This window comes from Lepisma saccharinum, chromosome 22 (genome assembly GCF_977018435.1).
Source record: "Lepisma saccharinum chromosome 22, izLepSacc3.1, whole genome shotgun sequence".
Lineage (NCBI taxonomy): Eukaryota > Metazoa > Arthropoda > Insecta > Zygentoma > Lepismatidae > Lepisma > Lepisma saccharinum.
The window spans coordinates 17,275,588-17,297,499 of record NC_139250.1 but is presented as its reverse complement, the minus strand read 5'-3'; the positions used below and the strand labels follow the sequence as shown (position 1 = coordinate 17,297,499).

General features: G+C 39.4%; 1 protein-coding gene across 1 annotated transcript in view; it reads left to right on the top strand.

Moving 5' to 3' along the window:
• The window catches only part of l(3)72Dn (UTP4 small subunit processome component l(3)72Dn), a 136,681-nt gene extending 114,769 nt beyond the window's left edge, over positions 1 to 21,912 (top strand). The window contains exons 14-16 of the mRNA XM_083143707.1: positions 14,284 to 14,418; positions 17,377 to 17,507; positions 21,839 to 21,912. Of these exons, the coding sequence (XP_082999833.1) occupies positions 14,284 to 14,418; positions 17,377 to 17,493 (252 nt within the window). The 3' untranslated portion in view covers positions 17,494 to 17,507; positions 21,839 to 21,912. The remainder of the gene's footprint in view (positions 1 to 14,283; positions 14,419 to 17,376; positions 17,508 to 21,838) is intronic.

Below are 21,912 nucleotides of genomic sequence, written 5' to 3'. Positions count from 1 at the left end.
TTCACAGTGGCAAAGGATGGGGCTTCATCGCCAAATGTGGAAGTAAGTTGATCGATGCACTCTTGTCTTGATAATCCACGTCGAAAATCGTAAAAAATCATCGCACGAAAATGTTCACGAGTTAATTCCATTTTATTGTTGTCGCGCAATCTCCAAGTCAACATAAACAACACAAATGAAGCTATTGACAAAACATTTGAAGTACGTTATGGTCAATAATGCCAGACGATTCCGTGTAAACGTCAAATCGCGCCTAACTTCAATCAGTGTTGCCAAGGCTCAAAATATAAATAGTGACCCTCGTACAGTTTAATGTAATGATAATGACCCTATTTACGGTTTAACATGATTAGTATTTTGTAATTATTTTGCAGAAAATGCTTGCTAATTTTGCCTATAAAAATTATTGAATTTTAATTTGATAGAAAGTTAAGTGTGTTTACAGTTCACATATTACACTTCCTTTCATATGAGCTTCACCCCATCAGTACATATATTTTTCCCCTTTCTTAGAGCCTCATAAACACCATTAAATGATTACGAGATTAATGTACTTTCACCAAAGTTATTCTGATATCTACAAATTCCTTATGTCCATTATTGTATAAAGTATTTATTTGAAGTGATTGAAATCATTGATTTTTTTAAATCACTTGATTTAAATCAATCTTACCTTGCCGGTTAGTAAAACTATACTATTGACTTGTGGTTCTAAGTACGTTAGAATATTGGTTCTAACCTAGGGCATTCAATCTTATAGAGGAAAAGGTCTAAACATGGGTCCCCCTTTTTATGTTGTCATTTTCGGAGGAAAAAATTAATATAGCAAGCACCTGCCTTTAAAATGCATATCTATGAAATATATACTTAAATGTAATAGCATGCCAAAGTATAAAAGGTCTCCATTTTTTTTAAAAAAAAATGTTAAAATGATGTATTTCAAAATTGTGGTCTAAATATGGGCTACTTGTGGCAATATCACAAAAATCAATTATTATTTTTAAAAAACAGTCATTTATCGCTAAAACATTATAAAATTCATATTTATGAATAATCAATTGTTTTGAAAATAACGCGGATTGCGAAAAATCGAAATTAAGAAAAACATCCAAATATATGTTGACAATGTGATTTCAACATTAGACCTCATGACATAGCCCATATTTAGACCATCACGCTATTTTTCTTCTTCAATTTATTTTCGCTCTCTGTGGTACATATTCCACAAACAAATCATGGCATCATAAAAGCCCACATTTGTTTTACGTACCGCTAATATCATAACCTATACAAAGCAGATGAGAATTCAGAAAACGCTGAGTTAAAACATACCTGCAAAAAGTTTTCGGAGGTCGCAATTCTATAACAGCGTCCAAGGCCGAAACTAACCACCACTTTCTCTTGCGAATTGGCGCCGCAACCTTTGTCCTTGACAGATAACCAGTTCCAATAGCCTCTGCCAGGCTGCAGCACCCGGGAGCGCTGATAACTCCAAAACCCATATTTAAACCTTCGCCCATATTTAGACCTTCTCCTCTAACATTTAAGTGTAATTTAGAAACACTTAGTACAGTTACATTCTAATAAAACCTAAACTAATACACAAGGAGCTATCGAACTAATAACACCGAAAGCTTCACCAAATGTAAATGGCCAAGTTCAAACTTAATGTCAACCTAGGCTACCAACAAGTTTCTTGTGAACGCTTTAATACATGTAAAATATCAGCACTATGCCATGAAAATTTAAGTGGAAAACAGCCTGCTGCTGTTTCGGCTCGGTGAAGTTGATCAGTTGCATAATGTGTCCTCCTTTAAGCAACACAGCTGCCTACTTTTCGGCAGGGAAATCTTTCATGACTGAACCAGGAATGAGTTTTCAATTGTGCTTGTTACATAGTTGGTATACTTTAGCCCAGGAGTTCCCAAACTTTTTCGTTTCACAGCGCCCTTAGTGTGCGAAGATTTTTCCGCGACACAATAGGTCAGAGCATGGGCGTAACTTGGGCCTAATTTTGACGGGGCAGAATCAAACTGGGCTGAATTTTGAGGGGGCAGAATTAAACTTGGGCCTAATTTTGAGGGGGCAGAATTAAAATTGGGCCTAATTTTGAGAGGGCAGAATTAACTTGGAGGGCGCAGAATCAGATTTAAGACCTAATTTTGAAGGGGCAGAATCAAACTCAGCCTAAATTTGAAGGGGCAGAATCAAACTGGGCCTAATTTTGAGGGGGCAGAATCAAACTGGGCCTAATTTTGAGGGGCAGAATCAAACTGGGCCTAATTTTGAGGGGCAGAATCAAACTCGGCCTATTTTTGAGAGGCAGAATCAAACTGGACCTAATTTTGAGGGGCAGAATCAAACTCTGCCTAATTTTGAGAGGCAGAATCAAACTGGACCTAATTTTGAGGGGGCAGAATCAAACGGGGCCTAATTTTGAAGGGGCAGAATCAAACGGGGCCTAATTTTGAAGGGGCAGAATTAAACTGGGCCTAATTTTGAGGGGACAGAATCAAACGGGGCCTAATTTTGAGGGGGCAGAATCAAACTGGGCCTAATTTTGAGGCAGTATCAAACGGAGCCTAATGTTGAGAGGCAGAATCAAACTGGGCCTAATTTTGAGGGGGCGCCAGAATCAAACGGGGCCTAATTTTGAGGGTGCAGAATTAAAATTGGGCCTCATTTTGAGGGGGCAGTATTAAAATTGGGCCTAATTTTGAGGGGCAGAATCAAAACTCGGCCTAATTTTGAGAGGCAGAATCAAACTGGACCTAATTTTGAGAGGCAGAATCAAACTGGGCCTAATTTTGAGAGGCAGAATCAAACTTGGCCTAATTTTGAGGAGGCAGAATTAACTTGTAGGGCGCAGAATCAGCTTTACGGCCTAATTTTGAAGGGGCAGAATCAAACTCGGCCTAATTTTGAGGGGGCAGAATCAAACTTGGGGCTTAAGTTTGGGTGAAGAGATTCGAAAAGTTTTCCATCCCATAAAAACAGCGTCCAGGATTATTTGCTAGATAACTCTGACGTTTGCGAAATCACAAATATTGCTCTTTATTACTTTGGTCCTCAGGTCCCCTAAATTGTAAATTTTAATAACCCTGAATTTTTGGGGGGATGGGGGGGGGGGCAAGTGCCTTCCCTTGCCTCTTCCAAGTTACGCCTATGAGTCAAGACTGTAGACCCATCTAATGCTTGCAACACTCTGTTAGTGTGGTTGGGTTGCTTGGTTAAAAAATAAACGCATATTTCAAATTCAGAAACATTTTGTGTGTAACAAGTACTAAATAAGTACATATTTGGAACAGTCATATCATTTCAGTGAAAATATTAGAACATTTCGCGGAGCCCCTGTAAGCCAGCCATGGCGCACACTTTGGGAATCACTGCAGCATACATGCTTTCAATCCCATTTTCTTTGAGGGGGATAAAAAAAATCCCTGGCAGGGATAAACATTTGGGGGGTTCCCCGGCCTCCCCACGTTAATTCGCGCACTTCTGCTACTTTCGAGAGATTAAAGCTTGATTTACATCTACGCTCAGGTCACCCTCCGCTCACGGTCAGGTGGTATCCATGAGCGTCCGGAAGGGAGGCCGTGGCCCTCCTGGAAAATGAAAGTCAACAAAGAATATATATTTCACACATATAATTTCATCTCAGCCACAATAATACGTGTTCATTATTGCACGAACATGGTAAATTCAAATTTAAGGAATGTTTTTTGAGGGGACAACACTATCATTGGGGAAAATGCACCTTGTTTGCCCCCCCCCCCCCCGGGGAAAAATACCTTCCTTGCCCCTCCCTGAAAAAAAATCCTGCAGACGTCCATGGGGTATCAACACTAGCGGTCAAGCTTCGCTCGCTCCGCTTAAAGTATGATCATCGTCAGTCTGGAGTTGGTTTCTTGCCAGTGTGCACCGATGTCTCGGGTATTAAGAGCTTGCCGGTTGTGCTAATTACGATGTTTAAGAGATTTTCAACCACGGACTTGGCTGTTATAGCACTAGCATTAAAAGAAAAGGAATTACGAAAGCGGAAACGGCTTTGGGTTCATCCAATTAATGCAAGGCGAGTTTGATACAATAAGCATGCTTAATAGATTCATTACAGTCTCTTCGTAAATAAACCTGTTGCTTATAAAGAGACTGTCTTTAATAAGCACTACTATGCTTATTTAGTACTGTGTATTACTTTCAACTCCTTGATAGCATAGTGGCTCGGAACCGTTTATAAACTGTAGGTCCAGCCTATATGAGCATGAAGTAGACTTAAAATACACTTTGTGTTGACAATATATTATTTTATAATAGAACAAAGTGTAATTTATTTTTATTGTGCAATTATTTGCACACACACTCTCGAGCACAGAGCTTTCTGAGTCGAGACTAGACGACTCATATCAAGTCGCCATAACAGCAGTAATGCAGAAACATTTTGAAGAATTGTGCTAGGAGGGAGGGGTGGGGAAAGTAAAACTCGTCTTGAGTGGTTGTTGAGCTGTCGTCAAAAAAGTCTCTTCTTCCATTTCCGTTCTGTTACATGTCCACCTTTTTGCGAGCGCAGCGGGCATTAGAGAGGGAAAGAAGCGAAGCGAACAAGAATTTGCGTCTCGGAGTAAAGAAATTTGCCACAAATGGGAGGAACCGACATTGCCTTCTTAATCTTCAAGGAACGGCAAAAGAAGCAAAGTGGACGAAATGCCCGTCTTAATGCACTTCCAGGTTTCGAAGACGCGATCGTGCTGCCATCTCGAGGTCGGAGCGAAGCCCATCTCGCTTCCCCAACTCGGTGAACTTTATCGCATTTATTCTCAAGCTTGAAAGTAATGCAGAATTGGAAACTCAGGCTTTTTATTTAATATTATTTTCGGTTGTAAAGGACGTTATGTTTCTCAGATTCACAATAAAACCTGGAAACTGCATTGTGCACGAGCACTGAGAACACTTAAAAAATATCGACTTTCTTCCCACTATCTTGCCTGCATGCGTCTTAGTTTCGGTGCATTTTACAGATCATTGAAAGTAGCTGCTTCCCTTGCACGTTTTGCAGTGAGATGTCAAACATCGGCTTCAGAAATTAAATCTGTAGCTTGCATCTGAAAGGCCAATAATGCTTTTTAAAAAATTAATTCATCTCCTACTCGATGTGAACGAACATTCTAAGTATTAGAACCTAACTACTTTCATATTAGTTAACCAGGCCATCATTTTGAACAAGAAAGTTGGCTCCCAGAATTTTATATAAATTCCACAGAAATTAATGCATGGAATCCTTTCATGTGTATTAGTTAATTTATTGCATTACAATACAATGTTCATTATCTTAAATTGCAACTACACAAACTTGTGGTGCCGTTGCGTGTGTGACTGAAGCGATCTCCTAACTTAATAAACAGACCTCGTATAACACATTTTTCCAGTGACAGCTGCACCTTTATACTTCCATATTTGTACTGATCTCGTGAACAAGAGCTACATATGTTTATGGGTGGATTGTTGAGATTTTGTGAATGTAAACAATAGCTAAGCTTTGCATTGCACCGTACCATAAAGTCATAGGGACATTCTCTGTCTCGGCCATGACTAGAACCACCATTTTGTTTTCTCAGAGTTAGCCTTTCCCGCTTAAAAACGTTCTGTTCATGCTTGGATGACTTCTTGGTACTACGAATGTTTCGAACTTTAAGATAAGTCAAAGTCTCCAAGAATTAACATTATCATATATGATGTTTTCTTTAGATGTGCCGGTTTCTTTAAATGAGACATCATGAGTTCGTTTTTGTGGAAGCTGTTGTTTCATTGTATCTTGAACCGATAACTTCTTCCAATCAACTGAAATCAGCGGATCAATATCTATGTCGTATTAATTTTTATTTAGCGTCTTTTATGCCACTTTTGGCTAATCGCGTCGATGAGGATGAGTGATATTAAATTGATGAAGGAACACTCAAAAACAACCACCCAGGCCGGGATTCGAACCCGGATACTCTGGCGTCGTAGCGTGCTGTACTAACCACTCCGCCACGGAAGTTGGGATGGACCAGATCAGTCGATTTTGGCCGATTTAGGCATATTGGTTTGTCGGTAAAAATCGCCGATAATTTTACAGATCCGATATATATATATATATATATATATATATATATATATATATATATATATATATATATATTATTTGTATGGCGTGGTTTATATCAGGCTTCAACAACTCGCTTGAACTTGTGAAAGCAAGCGAGCTCTCAATTCAGTTCGAGCCTACCGCCTGCACAAATGCACCTCAAGACCAGTAAGCAGCTTGCTCCTTCTCCTGCCAGTATTACAATGTTACACTATACTATTAGGAATCGGGCGACAAGAGGTTTCCCACTGCACGAACGCGATCGACGAAGCCTCCAGCCTAGTTCGCCCCCCTTCCCGTCCCTCCCACAGCGCTGCAGTACTGATGCTCGCTCTTCAGTCCACGCATGCATACGAGAGCGCTCGTACACAAATAGACGGGTTGACCAGGTCTGATTTATATACATTCTGGTTTCGTAAAGTAAATGTCCAAATAAGTATCTTGATTTCAGAACGGGGAGGGGGGAGTTTAATTACTTTTACCTTGTTACAGGAGCAACTCAGGGATTTCACAAAACATTCGCATTATTATTATTATTGCATCAACAAATATTTCATATCTGTAGCAAGCTTTCATGCTTACGACCAGTTTCTAAGCAAAAAATATGAGCCCGTAGAAAACCGCCTTTTTCCTCATGACTACACGCACATTATAAATCTGTACTCTATGCAGTATCATGTAACTGTTTCTACTTGTAGCTCGAGAATTTCAATGAGACGAATCGGAGATACTGCGTCGTCACTTTGTCGTTTAGGTTCAATTTCGGCTGACGCAAATGCCTTACACGTTGCATCTAACGTCTTATGGCACCAATAAACAGTGGAGCACAAGAAAAGAACGAGCGCGGACGTGAACGTAGACCGAGCGCGGACCTGAACGTAGACCATGAAAACAAGATGCATGCGGAAAGCTGATTGGATATTGGCATGTGGAATCGACATAAGTACTCTGCTCAAGTTTCGTTCCCCCTCAAAGCATGTGTAATTGCACAAATCGACCGTGGAGTAATCTGATTTGAAGTCTTCTGCCAAGTTGTCTCGTGGGGCAGTCCGGCTTTCGACATAAACGCGATATACAACGGGCAATATCCATTCGGCAGTTGAGGAACGGGATGAAATAGGCTTATCCAACGAGCTCGGGAGCTTTTTGATAGCGAGTATTGTCTGCTTGTTAGGCTCTCAGATTGGAATATATGGCTCTGTTCCTTGAAGTTCCTTGTTCTCTTTTTTGCTTGCTTCCTTTTAGGAATCCCCCCTTTTGGACTCGCAAGGTCCATCCGGAGAAAATTTGTAGGTACTTACTTACCCCGGTTTGCAGAGTTCTTGGGTCCAAACCTCTCCGCTTGACGATGCAATAATGCCTGGAGCAAATGGCTTCCACAGTCTATCTGGATTGCTCGAATTGAATGCTGTTTGAATTCAATTGCCAGGAATTTGTGTGCAGAAAAAGAAACAGGGATCCATGCGGATGTTAATGGACGAAGTGAACGGTTAAGGTCGAAATTTCAGTATTTCTTCCTCCCCCCCCCCCCTTTCCATGATGTTATTTCGCCGTACGTCATTTCTTATACTCGCTGATTTCAGAAATCTTCTTTTCCGCGCCCATACAGTTGGTTGGCTAGGAATTGTTTTGTGTTTGTTACGTTTAGTTGCAAAACTACGCAGCCCCAGCCTAACACTGCTTGAAAGTCACGGGTTCGATCCCCAGTCGAGGCACATTAGACCATCTTTGAACTGCAAGTCAGTCCTGATTCGCCCATTTGAACACAAAGTGGGCATAACAAAAATAAAAATTAATGCAATATACAGGGTATTCCAAAAGTCACGTAACCCCATATTTGCTCGCTTATATCACGAAAACTGGAAGATATCAGGAGTGTATCTAGGCTAGCCATGCTATCTGTTATGGCTTTCCCACAAAAATAGAGAGAAATTGTGAATGAAGTTGTTCATTTTAATAAGATGATTGTAGAGTTAGTAACCTGGTTTCTTAAGAGTTTGCAACCTGCATGGCAAAGTTGCTTACTTGAAGACGCCGAGAAGAATCAAAATTAGGGGCGTCTCTCCACTTATATACGGCGTTTACGCGACTCTAGTCTTATCCTTGCTTTCATAGCCTAGCACCACATGTCATAATGAGATAGCCTATATCTTGGACTCGGCATACGTCACTGGAAGATATAAAGGGTGTTGTAAGAACATAGCGTTCTGAATACTTTACTTTTTTTTTGCAACACCCTGTACTTACACTGAATTGTTTCTGCATTATGAAGTCTCATACATTGAGATACTTCAAATTAATTTTGATTGTCAGTTTATTTCATAAAGGAAATTGTAGAAATATATTAACGGTTCGTCTGTTATTTCCTCTAAATGCCAGTTGGGGAGAGGAGGGATGAGATAAGAAATTGTCGTAAATCAAAGTGTTGTGACGGACATCCGTTATGCTGATTCTAGGGTTGAGACCAATGGAATTTAGGAATAAGGATTGCATGGGCAAAGTGAAAAGAGCGACATTTTAGTGGCATACAATGTTGGTTAGCAACACTAGCAGGGCTGCATCTTGTGAACAGACTGAGGCAAGATGTATCTGAGTACTGACTATACAAACACATGACAATTTACAATAACTCTTGGCCCTGAAATGTTCTGATTACTGTAAATTTTCGAATTCTGTTGCAAGTGGCAACACTACTTAGTCTCTGCTCTTGAGCAAAATGTACCACGCGCTATCTGTAGGCAAAGTTGTCTGGAATGATTTTTTTTAAAATTACCTTAATACACTTGTTAACCCTTTTACTACGCGTATTATGAAGTGAATTTCTAATTCCAAAGACATTTTCAAAAAATGTTTTTATTATTTTGTCCAACGGGTATGATACAATTGGGATAATAATAATTAATACTGTAGTATAATGCAAGTAACTCATTGGTGCCTACTTTATGCTGGAACTAATCTACAGGGTGGCTCAAAAAGCCACTTAACACCCCCGGTACAAGGCCACTGCAGCGCGCAACATGAAAATGGTGATGACCAATCGTTATCACTCCAAGGGGGAACCACATTGACGCCACCCGCGCGGTCGGCGGCCATCTTGATGTCCGCCATCTTAAATTCAACTTCAGAATTTTAAATGGGAAGGGGGTGTTAAGTGACTTTTTGAGCCACCCTGTATACAATAATTTATTTAAACATTTACATTTTCGTTTTCTTCTTTCTTTTTTGTTAACTACTCTTCTACGACTCTTTTTTTTGTCTTGGAATTTCTTCTTGTTTCAGGAAAAAAATAATACATGCAGGCTGTATACGCCCCCCCCCCCCCCCGCCTCGGGCAAATAGATAGAAAGGTCACTCTCGAGAACTAATTTATAAATAACGTAACCATTAGGAAACAATTCGAACGTTAACTGATATAACTGCAGACGAAACAATACTTACAGACGCTAACGAAATATCTATTCTTGTATAAGCTCACAGGCAACAGGTATCTGGTGAGTCATTCACTCTTGCTAACTACGAGCGAAGGTCACTGAACCAAAGGGTGGCAAACAGGCGTCTGCTCTACGAAACTGGGGTTAGCAGACGAGGCCCGTGTTCCTGTTAACAATAACGTACGAAATAAGGAGGAACACAGCTTCCATATCAAACTAGACGTGTTTTTTGGTCCCGTCATTGCATGTAGAACACTTTCTCGTCGTGGCCTTGAAGGCCTACGTAAAGGCTTCTGTGCAAGAAAGATACCTTACCATTGAGGCGAGGAAAAGTGTGTGTGTGTGTGTGTGTGTGTATCGAGGTCCTTCAACTTTTGTATTCTTCTTCATTTCAGAACGCGTGCTGTATCGTCGATTTAATCCAATCTAGCCGTTCTAGGTTTTAGGTTCTGTTTCTGTTCGGTAATTTCACATTGTCTTCCTGCTTATGTTATTCGCGACGAAGCTTCTGGTTTCGATAATCTGGACAATAACGGGATTGTGTTAGTTGGTTGATTTGGTGTCTTAAGTCCACTTTATGCACAGTAAGACTAATCGGGGATGCACCTACAGTTTAAAGTGGTATCCGAACCACTATGTGCCTACTGCCTACACATTACTTTGCTGCTAGATATTTGCATGCTAAGATGTAGGAAGTGCTACATTTTCAGTGTGTGGAATTAAGATTTATTTCTGATACGAAGAATCGGAGAATGGAGTAGTGAGAAAAGTATCACCTCACATGTTTGAATTATAGCTCCCCCCTCCCCACACACAGGATATCGGCCGTGGTTTTTATAACGAAATATAACATGGATGAATTGTGTCAAGAGAAACTGGAGCCTATTTACATCCCTACGGAACTTGGAAGAAAGTCCACGTAGAAATTAGAAAGTTCTGTTCCGACAAAATCGGGACGTATAGTAAATGAAAAAGCAAAGTGCTACCTTGTGCTTTACAGCAAGCCATGAAGGCGTGTAGGGGGTGCGGAGTTAGGGTCCCACACTTTATTGTTACGGCCGAAGGTGGGGATAATGTGATCAGCACCACGCCCCTGGCCGCCTTTACCCCCCCAATCAAGTTTCCTACAGGTGCCCACTTTATACGACGCTGGGTGGGCTCCGAGCCACTTGAACAGGTGGACAAAATTCCAATTCTCCCCAGTCGGAGACCGAGCTACCGCGGCACATATACAGGGTGGCTCAATAAGTCACTTAACACCCTCAGTACAAGGCCACTGCGGCATGGAATGTGAAAATGGCGATGACCAATCATTGCCTGGCCAAGAGGGAACCACATTGACGCCACCCACACGGTCGGCGGCCATCTTGATGTCCGCCATCTTGAATTCAACTTCAGAATTTTAAATGGGAAGGGGGTCGTGCGACATATCAAAATGGGCTAGAACTTCACGAGAAATGCAATGGTGAAGGTGTTTTCGACGTATCTTTAACCAGTAAAAAGTTATGACTGAATTCTTGTACGAATTTGCTCCTTTTCGAGGTGTTAGAAAAATGCCTTAAAATTTGTTTAGCGCGTCGGTAATGCATCGAGATCAAAGTGATGTCTAGGGAGAGAAGTTCGCATGCCATTGCACACGATTTTAATCGAATACATCCAGAAAGAGCTGCGCATTATAAATGGTTGTCGCGAACAATTTACAGTGTGACGCTTCCATTGAATTAAAAGTCCTTCACAGTGACAAGGCTAATGTTTATGTTCAGAAGGAAGTTCATAAACAGAATATGCGACCCTTGTCATCTGATAACTAACTTTGGACAAAAACAGGTTCATAACGTTCCCATAAGTGTTCTGGTGTTCTTCCCTATTGCAAAAACTCTGTAAAAAGTACCTTCTTCCATAAGCAAGGATGAAAAAAACTGTTTATTTAACAAATCCAAGTAGCCCTAAGCATTTAAGGTTCCGTTGATGGAACATTGACTAACCAATCGTGTTCCACACAACACGCCACACCATTAACTTACCAACACTAACCATTCAGCTTTGATCTGTCGAAAATGGGTTATCAGATAAAAAGCATCGAATATTCTGTTTATAAACTTCCTTCTGAACATAAACATTAGCCTTGTCACTGTGAAGGACTTTTAATTCAAAGGAAGCGTCACACTGTAAATTGTTAGCGACAACAATTCATAATGCACAGCTCTTCATGGATGTATCCGATTAAAATAATGTGCAATGGCATGCGAACGTCTCTCCATAGACGTCACTTTGATCTCGATGCATTACCGACGCGCTAAACAAATTTTAAGGCATTTTTCTAACACCTCGAAAAGGAGCAAATTGGTACAAGAATTCAGTCATAACTTTTTACTGGTTAAAGATACGTCGAAAACACCTTCACCATTGCATTTCTCGTGAAATTCTAGCCCATTTTGATATGTCGCACGACCCCCTTCCCATTTAAAATTCTGAAGTTGAATTCAAGATGGCGGACATCAAGATGGCCGCCGACCTTGTGGGTGGCGTCAATGTGGTTCCCCCTTGGCCAGGCAATGATTGGTCATCGCCATTTTCACATTCCATGCCGCAGTGGCCTTGTACTGAGGGTGTTAAGTGACTTATTGAGCCACCCTGTACATTAGAGATTTACTAAAACAAAAAAAAATGTTCATCACTGCTTTAAAATTAATTGTTTTTAAATTGTAGTTAAAGATGATAATGTTACACAGACAGGGCCGGATTAAGACGAAAGTGGGCTTGATGCTGAAACAATGAAATACCGTCGATTTTTTTCTGTACAACTAACTTTCAAGGTGAAAAATTTACTACGTCGCACTTACCGAACAATAATAAAGTGGCAACAATCGCCAAGATATTGCAAAAAACGCAGCTAAATTACTAAGTAAACTGTTTAACGTAAAATTGATAGCATTAACTTGAAACCTTCAATGAACAATAAACACAACGACGTTATAGTTACATCACAGTGCAAAGAATAATATTAACTGTACAATAAGTAACGCTGTGTCTAGGCGTCCGAAATTGGGGTTCCAAATTTCATTCTAAGATTTATTTTCAGGTTAATGTAGCAAAAGAAAACTGTTCAGCTTTCGGAAAATTCTCGTCTGTTTTCATCTGGGCCTATTTCAGGAATGGGCCTAATGCTGCAGCATCAATAGCACCCACCTTAATTCGTCACTGTACACAGAGACTGAATGGAATTCAGCCTACACTTTTACTACCTAGGTATATGAGGCATTGCAGATATTAAGTGGAAACTAAAAGTTGTGGGAGTCAGCAGTTTTCCAAATGTGTGTCCTATTCTAAAGCAAATTTCAGAGTATTAGAGTCGAGGTAGACTCCTGTCAGACATTGCATGAGTTCTTACAGACTTCCATGTATATGATACAACAATAAAAGAAAAATCGACCTTTAATATCTACCCTAATATCTACAATGCCTGATATGTATCACTGGTGGATTGGGGTCCAGATTATTTTATTACAAAATATATCGTTTTTCAATTTTTATTATTAACAATGATATTGGTTTTAAAATTAGGGTGCAGACATGAAAACAAAGGAAGTCACATCCTCATTGTTGCGATTAGCCTAAAGGGGTTGAAAAGTTGCATAAAACAAGAAAAATTCAAACATAAGTGCTTTGTGAAGATTCAAAAGTGCAAGATGATATACTACTAGGGTGTTTCAAAAAGTAAGGTGAATTTTCGATTTATTGAAAAACGTGCATAGAAAAAAATATGAAACTAGTATGTTTGACACATGGTATCACACTAAAATTTGACATAGGAACCACTGCCTTCGTGGGCATATCGTGTGAGGTGGGTCAGGGAAACGCCCATTCGGTGGTGTTTTTGGTCCTCACTCAGATTTTTGGGTACCCAGCACGTGCACACTTTCCTGAAGTCAAGTTGGTCATGGACGATACTCCTCACTGAACCATACGTCTCACACATTGCTGTCGGTGATGGACGTTGCTGGTCTGCCACTTCTGTCATCATCTGTCACACTACTCCTACCACTTGCAAATGAGTTACACCACACATACACTTGTTTCTGCGACATAACACTCTCTCCATAGATCTCCAACAATTCTCGATGAATGTCAGATGGTTTCTTTCCCTTGACCCATAAAAAACGATAACACTGCGCACCTCCTCCTTGGAGTAATGTTCAAGTCGTTGTGATATCTTTGAATTGCTCTAGGTACCAGACGGGTTGACGTAGAAGACTGTAATTGCCGTCAGACTTGCAACACCTTGGTATCTGACACATACAAAATTAGCTACACAAAAAAGTGTGGATTTTACAGACAAATTCACCTTACTTTTTGATGCAACCTAGTATCATCATTTATGTTACTTTATAATTAAAATTATTCTAAAACTGTTGTTGATGGTAAAATTTCAAATTAAACATTTGTGCAATAGTTCGTAAGCCAACCTCCATGGCATAATGGTTAGCACTGCATGCTACAACACTAGAGGTACTGGGTTCGAATCCCAGCTTGAGCATGCATGTTCTTTGTGACCGCCCTTCATATCGATTCCATCATATCACTCATCCTCATCGTTGCGATTAGTCAATAGTGGCAGAAAATCGACACTATATGTAACAAGAATCAAATCAAAAGCAAATAGTTCATAAATATTACATTGTTTTTCCTTTCATTGCATTATTTAATTCTCCTGTCATGTTTTGTTTTCAGGAATTGCCTGAATGTGAAGCCAAGATCCCAAGATTGCACTCTTCAGGTGTAGACAGTGTTGAAAGCAGTCAAAGTTCACAGTTTCCAAAAGCGAACACACCTGATCATGCCTTCAGTGTGTGCAAGAAGTACAAGGTATTGCTAATTTTTTGTTTGTAATGTTCTTAGAGTGGAACCATGCTAGTACGTATTTTTATGGCCAAAGCAGGGACATGCTATCTTTGAAATGTGAATACCTAGTTTACTGTGTATTGGAATGTAGATTCAAGTTATGCATACAGCGAAGTTTCATTCTGGTTCTCCAAGAACCTTTTCAAGCTTACACTACGTTGGAGGAAACGAAGAAGAGGACGCAAAGAGTGACTAGTCATGTAGTGCTGTGTATGTATCTTGGAAGTGTAAGCTTGAAAACACTAAAATTAAACATTGATGCAAGAATAAAAATAAGAACACTTTAATAGTAACATTTACTGTATTATTTTGTGATATTCAGTGGTGGTTATGCATACTTTTAAGAAAAACATTTTCTTTATTTTTTTTCAACTGGTACAATTAACAAGAAAATCTATAATTGTATTTCATTTCTTAAATGTATAAATCCATTTGCAACACTTTTTTTTTTATTTTTGAGGTAATTTTCTGAATGATATTGTTGTAAATGCTCATTTCCACTCCTTCTCTGAGAGACCATTAGATCCCTGGAAACCAAATCTAAGTACAGGCAAAAATAAACTTCAACTAGGAAGGAATTGTGTATGTTAATCTAAGTTGGTATATTTAACAAGTGGCCGCGGTGGCTCAGTAGGTAACTCGTCTGACTACCATGCTAAAGGTCCCGGGTTTGATCCCAGGCCGGTTCAAATCCGGGAACTTTTCTAACGGAAGCGGCCCCGGCATCCACCCAGCGTCGAATGACATGGGTACCTGGGGGGTAAAGGCGGTCAGGGGCATGATGCTGATCACATCACCCCCACTCACGACCGGATCAAGAAAGTGTGGGGCGTTACCCCCACACCCCTTATATGCTTCCATGGCATGGTGCTAAGAACAGGGGAGCACTTGCATTTGATGGTGACTTGTACTGTAAACTATACTCCATTGTGCTTCAGCTCATTGGGGGCGAAGATCTGCCAAGTTTGTTTTGACTGGGTGATGCATGGTCAGTGGGTAGATTCCCTCTGCTGCAATTGTTGGGCTTTTTAGATTGGTGTCTGCTGTTATTGCTTTCAGCCTCCCCCCCCCCCCCATGTGTCTTCACGATGCTGGATCGACATCATATTTTGAAGCTCCTACTCGAATTGACTCTGTATCATTCTCCGAAATTGAGATAAAACAGACAGTGAGGGCTAGTGCGTACCTACCGACTGCCGGCCTCGCTCCCACCAGAGGGGGGGGGGGGGAGATCATCCAGCCAGTACGGAGGGATGTGTGGTCAGAACAACGAACCCCCAGTCATTATTGTAGGTTTTCTATGACCGGGTTACACTCCTCAATTTCCTCACACTAATGGGTGGTCACTAGAGCTCTTGTCTACTCTTACGGCAGACGGCAGCCTACATGCTGGCAAGAGAAGTGGAGAGCAGGGAATATGCATCGGACCATAGCGGTGGCACCGAGAGTTATGGCATCACTGGAGGAGGTGCTGCTCGCATCTCGTTCTACAGGATGCTGTGTTTCTCATCGTGCTGGATTGGTTGCTTTCCCGCTCCCCACTTCCCTTGCCTGTATGTAGGCTGCCCGCCATAAGACCAGACAAGAACTATAGTCCCATATACAGGCCGAAATCTCAGGATAAGTTGTTATGCTTTTCCTGGGAGAGATGAACTCAAAGCTTGTCCCTTAGACCGCACAGCCATGGTGCGGGACTAAAATTCGGACAGTGTGTTTTAATTTCTATGTAGATCAACATTATATTAAATAAATAAAATATTGTTATCCAAAGTAGAATATAATGTGATAATGATATAATTTAATATGATAACGTACTAAATTAATTATTTAAAAATATCAAGTGAAATGGGCTTACTTTGATGTGGGAGCAGTTTGCAAAATAATTTGGGGAGGGTATATATTGTAGTGTTTTGGAATAATGAGTTACTTGTAATGCAGTAACAAGGAACAGCTACTTTTTCATACATTTTGGTGTGTATGTGCAATCCTTGTATGTACATATTGGTATACTATATTGGTATACTGTTTTGGTTACTTTGACATATCTTCAATATAGACATTCATTTGTATTTTGATTAATGCTACAGTTTTAATGGGACAAATTTACTAAAAAGAAAAAAGAAACAAGTTATTCAATTAAATTTGTCAAGGATGTTGCATTGTTGGAGCGTAACAACTCAACTATGAAATACACAACCATTTTTCAACTCAAGACTTATCAAATTTTAATTATAAATCCTAAATAGCAACAACTTGTTTCGTATGCAAAATGGCAAATGTTACTTGAATGTCATGAATGGATCATTTAGCTTCCTTAATTATTATGTGTAACCAGGTGGCTGAATTTAATTTACATAACCAGAGCATCAGAATTATATGTTTATATTCATAAAAGATAATAACAAAGTGCCACAATTTTTCACTATTTTTAAGTTATTTACAGACAAAGCAATAGATTTTTCAAATTTATGCTCTTTCATACAGGGTGACAATTAATGAACTATATGAAATAAAATGGAAATTAGTGACAAACCACGTAGTACACAAACTGTATTGCACATGTAAACGGCACTACAGACATTCGGATTTAGGTTATGACATGTTCGATATGTCTGCCATCTCTGGCGATGACGTGTCGTAGACGAACAGCAAAATTCTGCATGACCCGCTGAAGTGTCTTAACATTGATGCTGTCGATGACCTCCTGACTGTCATCACAAACACTACATGTTCTCTCAAAGTTGCGAATCAAGTCGCATGCTCATACGAATTCCCATCATGCCCTGTGGCCAGCCACGCAGTTTGGACGTCATCACGCAAACCGTTCAGAAATTAGGATGGTTTTATTTCATATAGTTCATTAATTGTCACCCTGTATGCTCATGTAAAAAAATGTGTTCTAATGGTTTTGTTGTTTTGCAGCATGTTGTTTTCATTGGCTCCTTGGGTGAAGATGAATTTGTGATTGTCGAAGTTAATCCCACTTCCCTGATAGAGAAGCTGCCTCCAGTTCTACAGAAGAAGAGATATGGAATGTAACCATTTTGTGCAGAGTAAGTACATAAGTATTAAGTGCCACTGTGAGCATAGAATTACGGATCGTAAAGGATATAATAATGATGCAATGGTTGTGTTATCATTACCAGACATCTCTCTTCCCCAGCCATTTTAGTCTTATTTCCAGATTCTGGTAGGATTTTGAAAAAAAATCGTAGGGAAATTATGGTAAATGTCTGTTATATCGGAGACACATTTCTATCGGATATTTTCAGTTTTAAATGGTTCGTACTTACCAATTGTGTATTGCGGAACATAGTTGAAGGTGCCATTATGCTTTTTACACAAAAATAACCTCGATTTTTCACATTACGAGTAATTCTTTCGGGTCCTTCCTTCTGTTGTGGAACATACAATATGGCATGCACAGCTGTGGATCATCGCACGTCGTGCTTGTGTTTTGTCGATTTGGAGTGGGTATGCAGTGTTTCAACCTTCTTAACCGAAAAATACCTGCTTTCGTGTTCATTATGTCATCACAAAGCAGTGACGGATAGCCCCAAAAACCATTCACGATAGCCCCACGAACCATTTCCAACAAGGTTAGGTTAGGTTGTTTTAGGTTAGGTAAGCATAGTTAAAAAAATAAAAAATAAAAAATTCTGGTAAAAAAAAGGCACGTTTGGAAACACTGGCGAGACCGCGTGACTTTCGACTCTCGTGCCATCAGCAGGTACATAATGGAAACAACGGCATAATGTTGTCGCTTTGCTCAAAATCCAAGTTTATTATATCAAAAGTGCTTATTTCTTGTTGTGCAGCATTGTGAGAAAATACCTCCACGAACTTTCAAAATACTACAGAAACTCATTTCCGTAAGTAGTTTCTTCTGTAAAAATGAAGAAATGTGTCTCCGATATAACAGACATTTACCTAAATTATTTCTGTCTCGGGGGAAAGTTATAATTTAATTCTTGGTGTATGAAAGTGGTGAAGTGGTTTGGTTAGCCAGGTTTGAATCCCAGCTTGGGCATGGGTGTTCTTTGTGAGGGTCCATTCATCAATTTCATCATATCGTCACTCATGCTCATCGTCACGATTACACAATTAGCCAAAAGTGGCAGAATAGCAACATTAAATCACAAAATTCAAAATGAAAGACAGTAAAAAGTACATTTTTGTCAAAGAAAAGAGCATTCCAATTGAGTTCCAAATGGTATGATTAGGGAGACAAATTTATGGTAAATAAAAACTGAGGAGAGCGGTAAATAAAATGTTAGGTTAACGGTATATACCAGCGGTGGAAAAAAAAAAATTGGCACACACTTTTTCATCATGAGAGGAAACAACATACAAAAGAGCTATAAATTGATAAACTACTTCATTTTTATATACTGTACACATACACAAGTACTTAGATTTCAACTGCAATTGTCAGTACTTTTCTTGCTATACAAGACTTAGTATTTAGAGGCCATATGTGATGTGATCGAAGATAAAACGTTCTTCAGCTGCAAGTGGTAGGAAACTTTAGGCAAACGTTTCGTTACAAATTGACAGTTTGCGCCCACAACCTCGATTGCCGATTTTTGTGTGTTTTCTACTTAATTTGATGATATTTCATGGTTATTTCGTGGAAAAGCACACATTTCGCATTACTTCGCGAATAAAACTCATGCATATTTCATCATTGGGGGTGTAGTTACGTGCAGAATGTTCAAAATTGCATCTTTTTTTCACATTTCGCGATTTCGCGCATCGCGAAAATTCAATGTCCCTAGGTATGATCAATGATGTATTTACTATAATCATTTTAAAAATTCATTCATTATTTTCAACCTTTTCCAGGCATGTGATGAAGCCTGTCGTACATTTAGTGCCCAAGAAGATGAGCGACAAGCTATAATCACACCTCATCTCTTGAGCACGTGTATAGTAACCATCTCTTTCTAATTCAAACAGCTAGATGTGCTTTCTTCATTGCAGAATTTTACTTGTACTCGTATTGAATTACGTTATGGTTATGTTTCTACTTTTGAGAATAGCATTGAATAATTTTATGCACATTGTAGGAAGTTTTTTTCAGAATTCTGCTTCAGATTTTGCAGTTAGTGATGATTTTGATTTTAATAGGAAGTTTTTACGTTATTTTGTCAAATTAATTCTATATTACCTATTCAAAATAAGTTTTCAGAAAATTCTGCACAATGTATTTTTTTTTACTGTGAAAGATTTGTTACAGAAAAAAAGAAAATAAGAAAATTTGTGTAAAATGTAACATATATATTTGTGGAAAGAGGCCCATTGCAGATAAAAATGTTAAAAAATAATGATACACGTAAGAACATATTTTCCATGATTTTCTGAAACACAGCAACAAAAGAAAAAAAACTGTCTCCTGGGATAAACTCAGTTTTCTCTGGTTCGTGTAGAAAAGGTTAAACTGAAAATGTGTCAAATTTAACATTTGTGAGTAATATATATTATGCACTGTGACTGAATGTGTCCTGCATTTTGACTTGAAGTCTTACGTTTTGTGACAGCGTATCCTTCTGTTAGCTTAGTTATCTAGTACTCCTAGATAACTCCTAGATGCTTTCTGCATATGTTTCTTCACCATGACAATGCACGGCCCCACATGGTCAATTTGACAGCAACAACTCTCCGAAAGGTTTCTGCTCCATGTTCTTACACTCGGAACTTAGCCCTCAGTAATTATCAGATTTGTTTGAGCTGCTTAGAGAGCATATGAGAGGGAAGAAATTGAAGATGTTCTTCAGTGGCTATGACAGCTGTCTACTTCCTTCTACACCAAAGAACTCAGCGAACTGACACAATGATGTCAGCACTGCCTGAATTTCTTTGAAAAAAACTCACATTGTTTGGTGCTTGTAGGAATTTACAGTTTTTTCTTAGAAATGAAAGTGTTGGTCAGCCTTGAATGACACTTGTAAGATTGTTTGAACTTTTAATTGTTATAGTTTTCAATCATTGTTATCAATATCAGTACAGCCCTAGTTAGCACTGCATTAATCTTATTAATTGTATGGGGTCCCGGGTTCGATACCCGGTGGAGGCTTATAGTTCGGATCCCACTAAACTGTAGGTCCAGTCCCGATTAGCCATACTGTGCATAAAGTGGACTTAAAACACCAAATCAATCAATCAATTAATAATTGTAGGCCTCTCCAATGGCACAGTGGTAGTGCCGTCGCCTTGAAAGCAAGGGGTCCTGGGTTCAATACCTGGTGGAAGCACATAGTGGTTAAACTGTAGGTCCAGTCCCGATTAGCCTTAATGTGTATAAGTGGACTTAAAACACCAACTCAATCAATCAAAAATTCATACACCAAGGCACTAGCTAGCCCGATGGTCTAATTTCTTCACAGCATCCATTTTTGGATATCTGTGCTCCAATGCGAACTCAGGGGACCAAAACAGCCTCTCTGTTCCAAGTCACAGTTCCAACAACTAACCTACCCCACTCTCATCGAGAGTTTATACAGGTTGTTTTCATGACCTCGAATCAAACTGGCAGGGTGGATTGAGACTAACCCAAGTATACCAATATGAGATAAACCCTGGTCTGGAAAAAGTTGGGCTGCCTATGACAGTGAAATAAAACAACTGATGCGGCTTGTAGATATAATACAGACGTTACTACAGTGTACCGTAGCACTCGAAGACGAAAACATTACAGTAGGTGTTCAAAATGGCAGTCTCAAGCATCGATTCCGGCACGACAGCATTGTAGGAAGCTCTGCCGCATCCCCTCTAACATCCCTTAAGTCATACTGACAATATCACGGGCAGCAAGGATTCTTGCCAGTATGGAATGTAAGGTGTAACCCTTGGCTCGACACCGAATTGCCAGCCAGTGCACCCTGAATGTCCATATTCCATCTGCAAGCCACATATTTAAGTTGTCTTATTCCACTGTCATAGCAGATCCAACTAGTTTTGGCTTAAAACTTTTTAACGATGCGTTTCCTGACCTGGATTCCTCATCTCATATTGGTACTGGGGTCAGTCTCAATCCACCCTGTCAGTTTGATTCAAGGTCACAGAAACACCCTGTATATGTTTGGTTGGCATCTGTTTCCAATTGCCCTCCTTTCAAAAATTAAAATGGCTACTTTTTCTTCAATGTTCTAAGAGTTACATAGTAGATATACAGTGGATATAAGAACCTAAAAATACATAATAAATTGGTTTAGACTAATTGTTAACTTTTGTACACCCCTACCTAGACATTTTGTTTACATGTACTAATTAATTAGCATATCAAAGAATTATTATAAAAGAGAATAAACATTATTGACCTTCTCTAGAGCAGAGTAACAGTTTATAAATTACTACTGATAGTTTTTTCTTTTTTTTCTAACAGATACCATCAGCATCAATCATCAATTCATTGCATCATATCTGTCAGGTAATCATACTGTGGATACAAGAATAAAC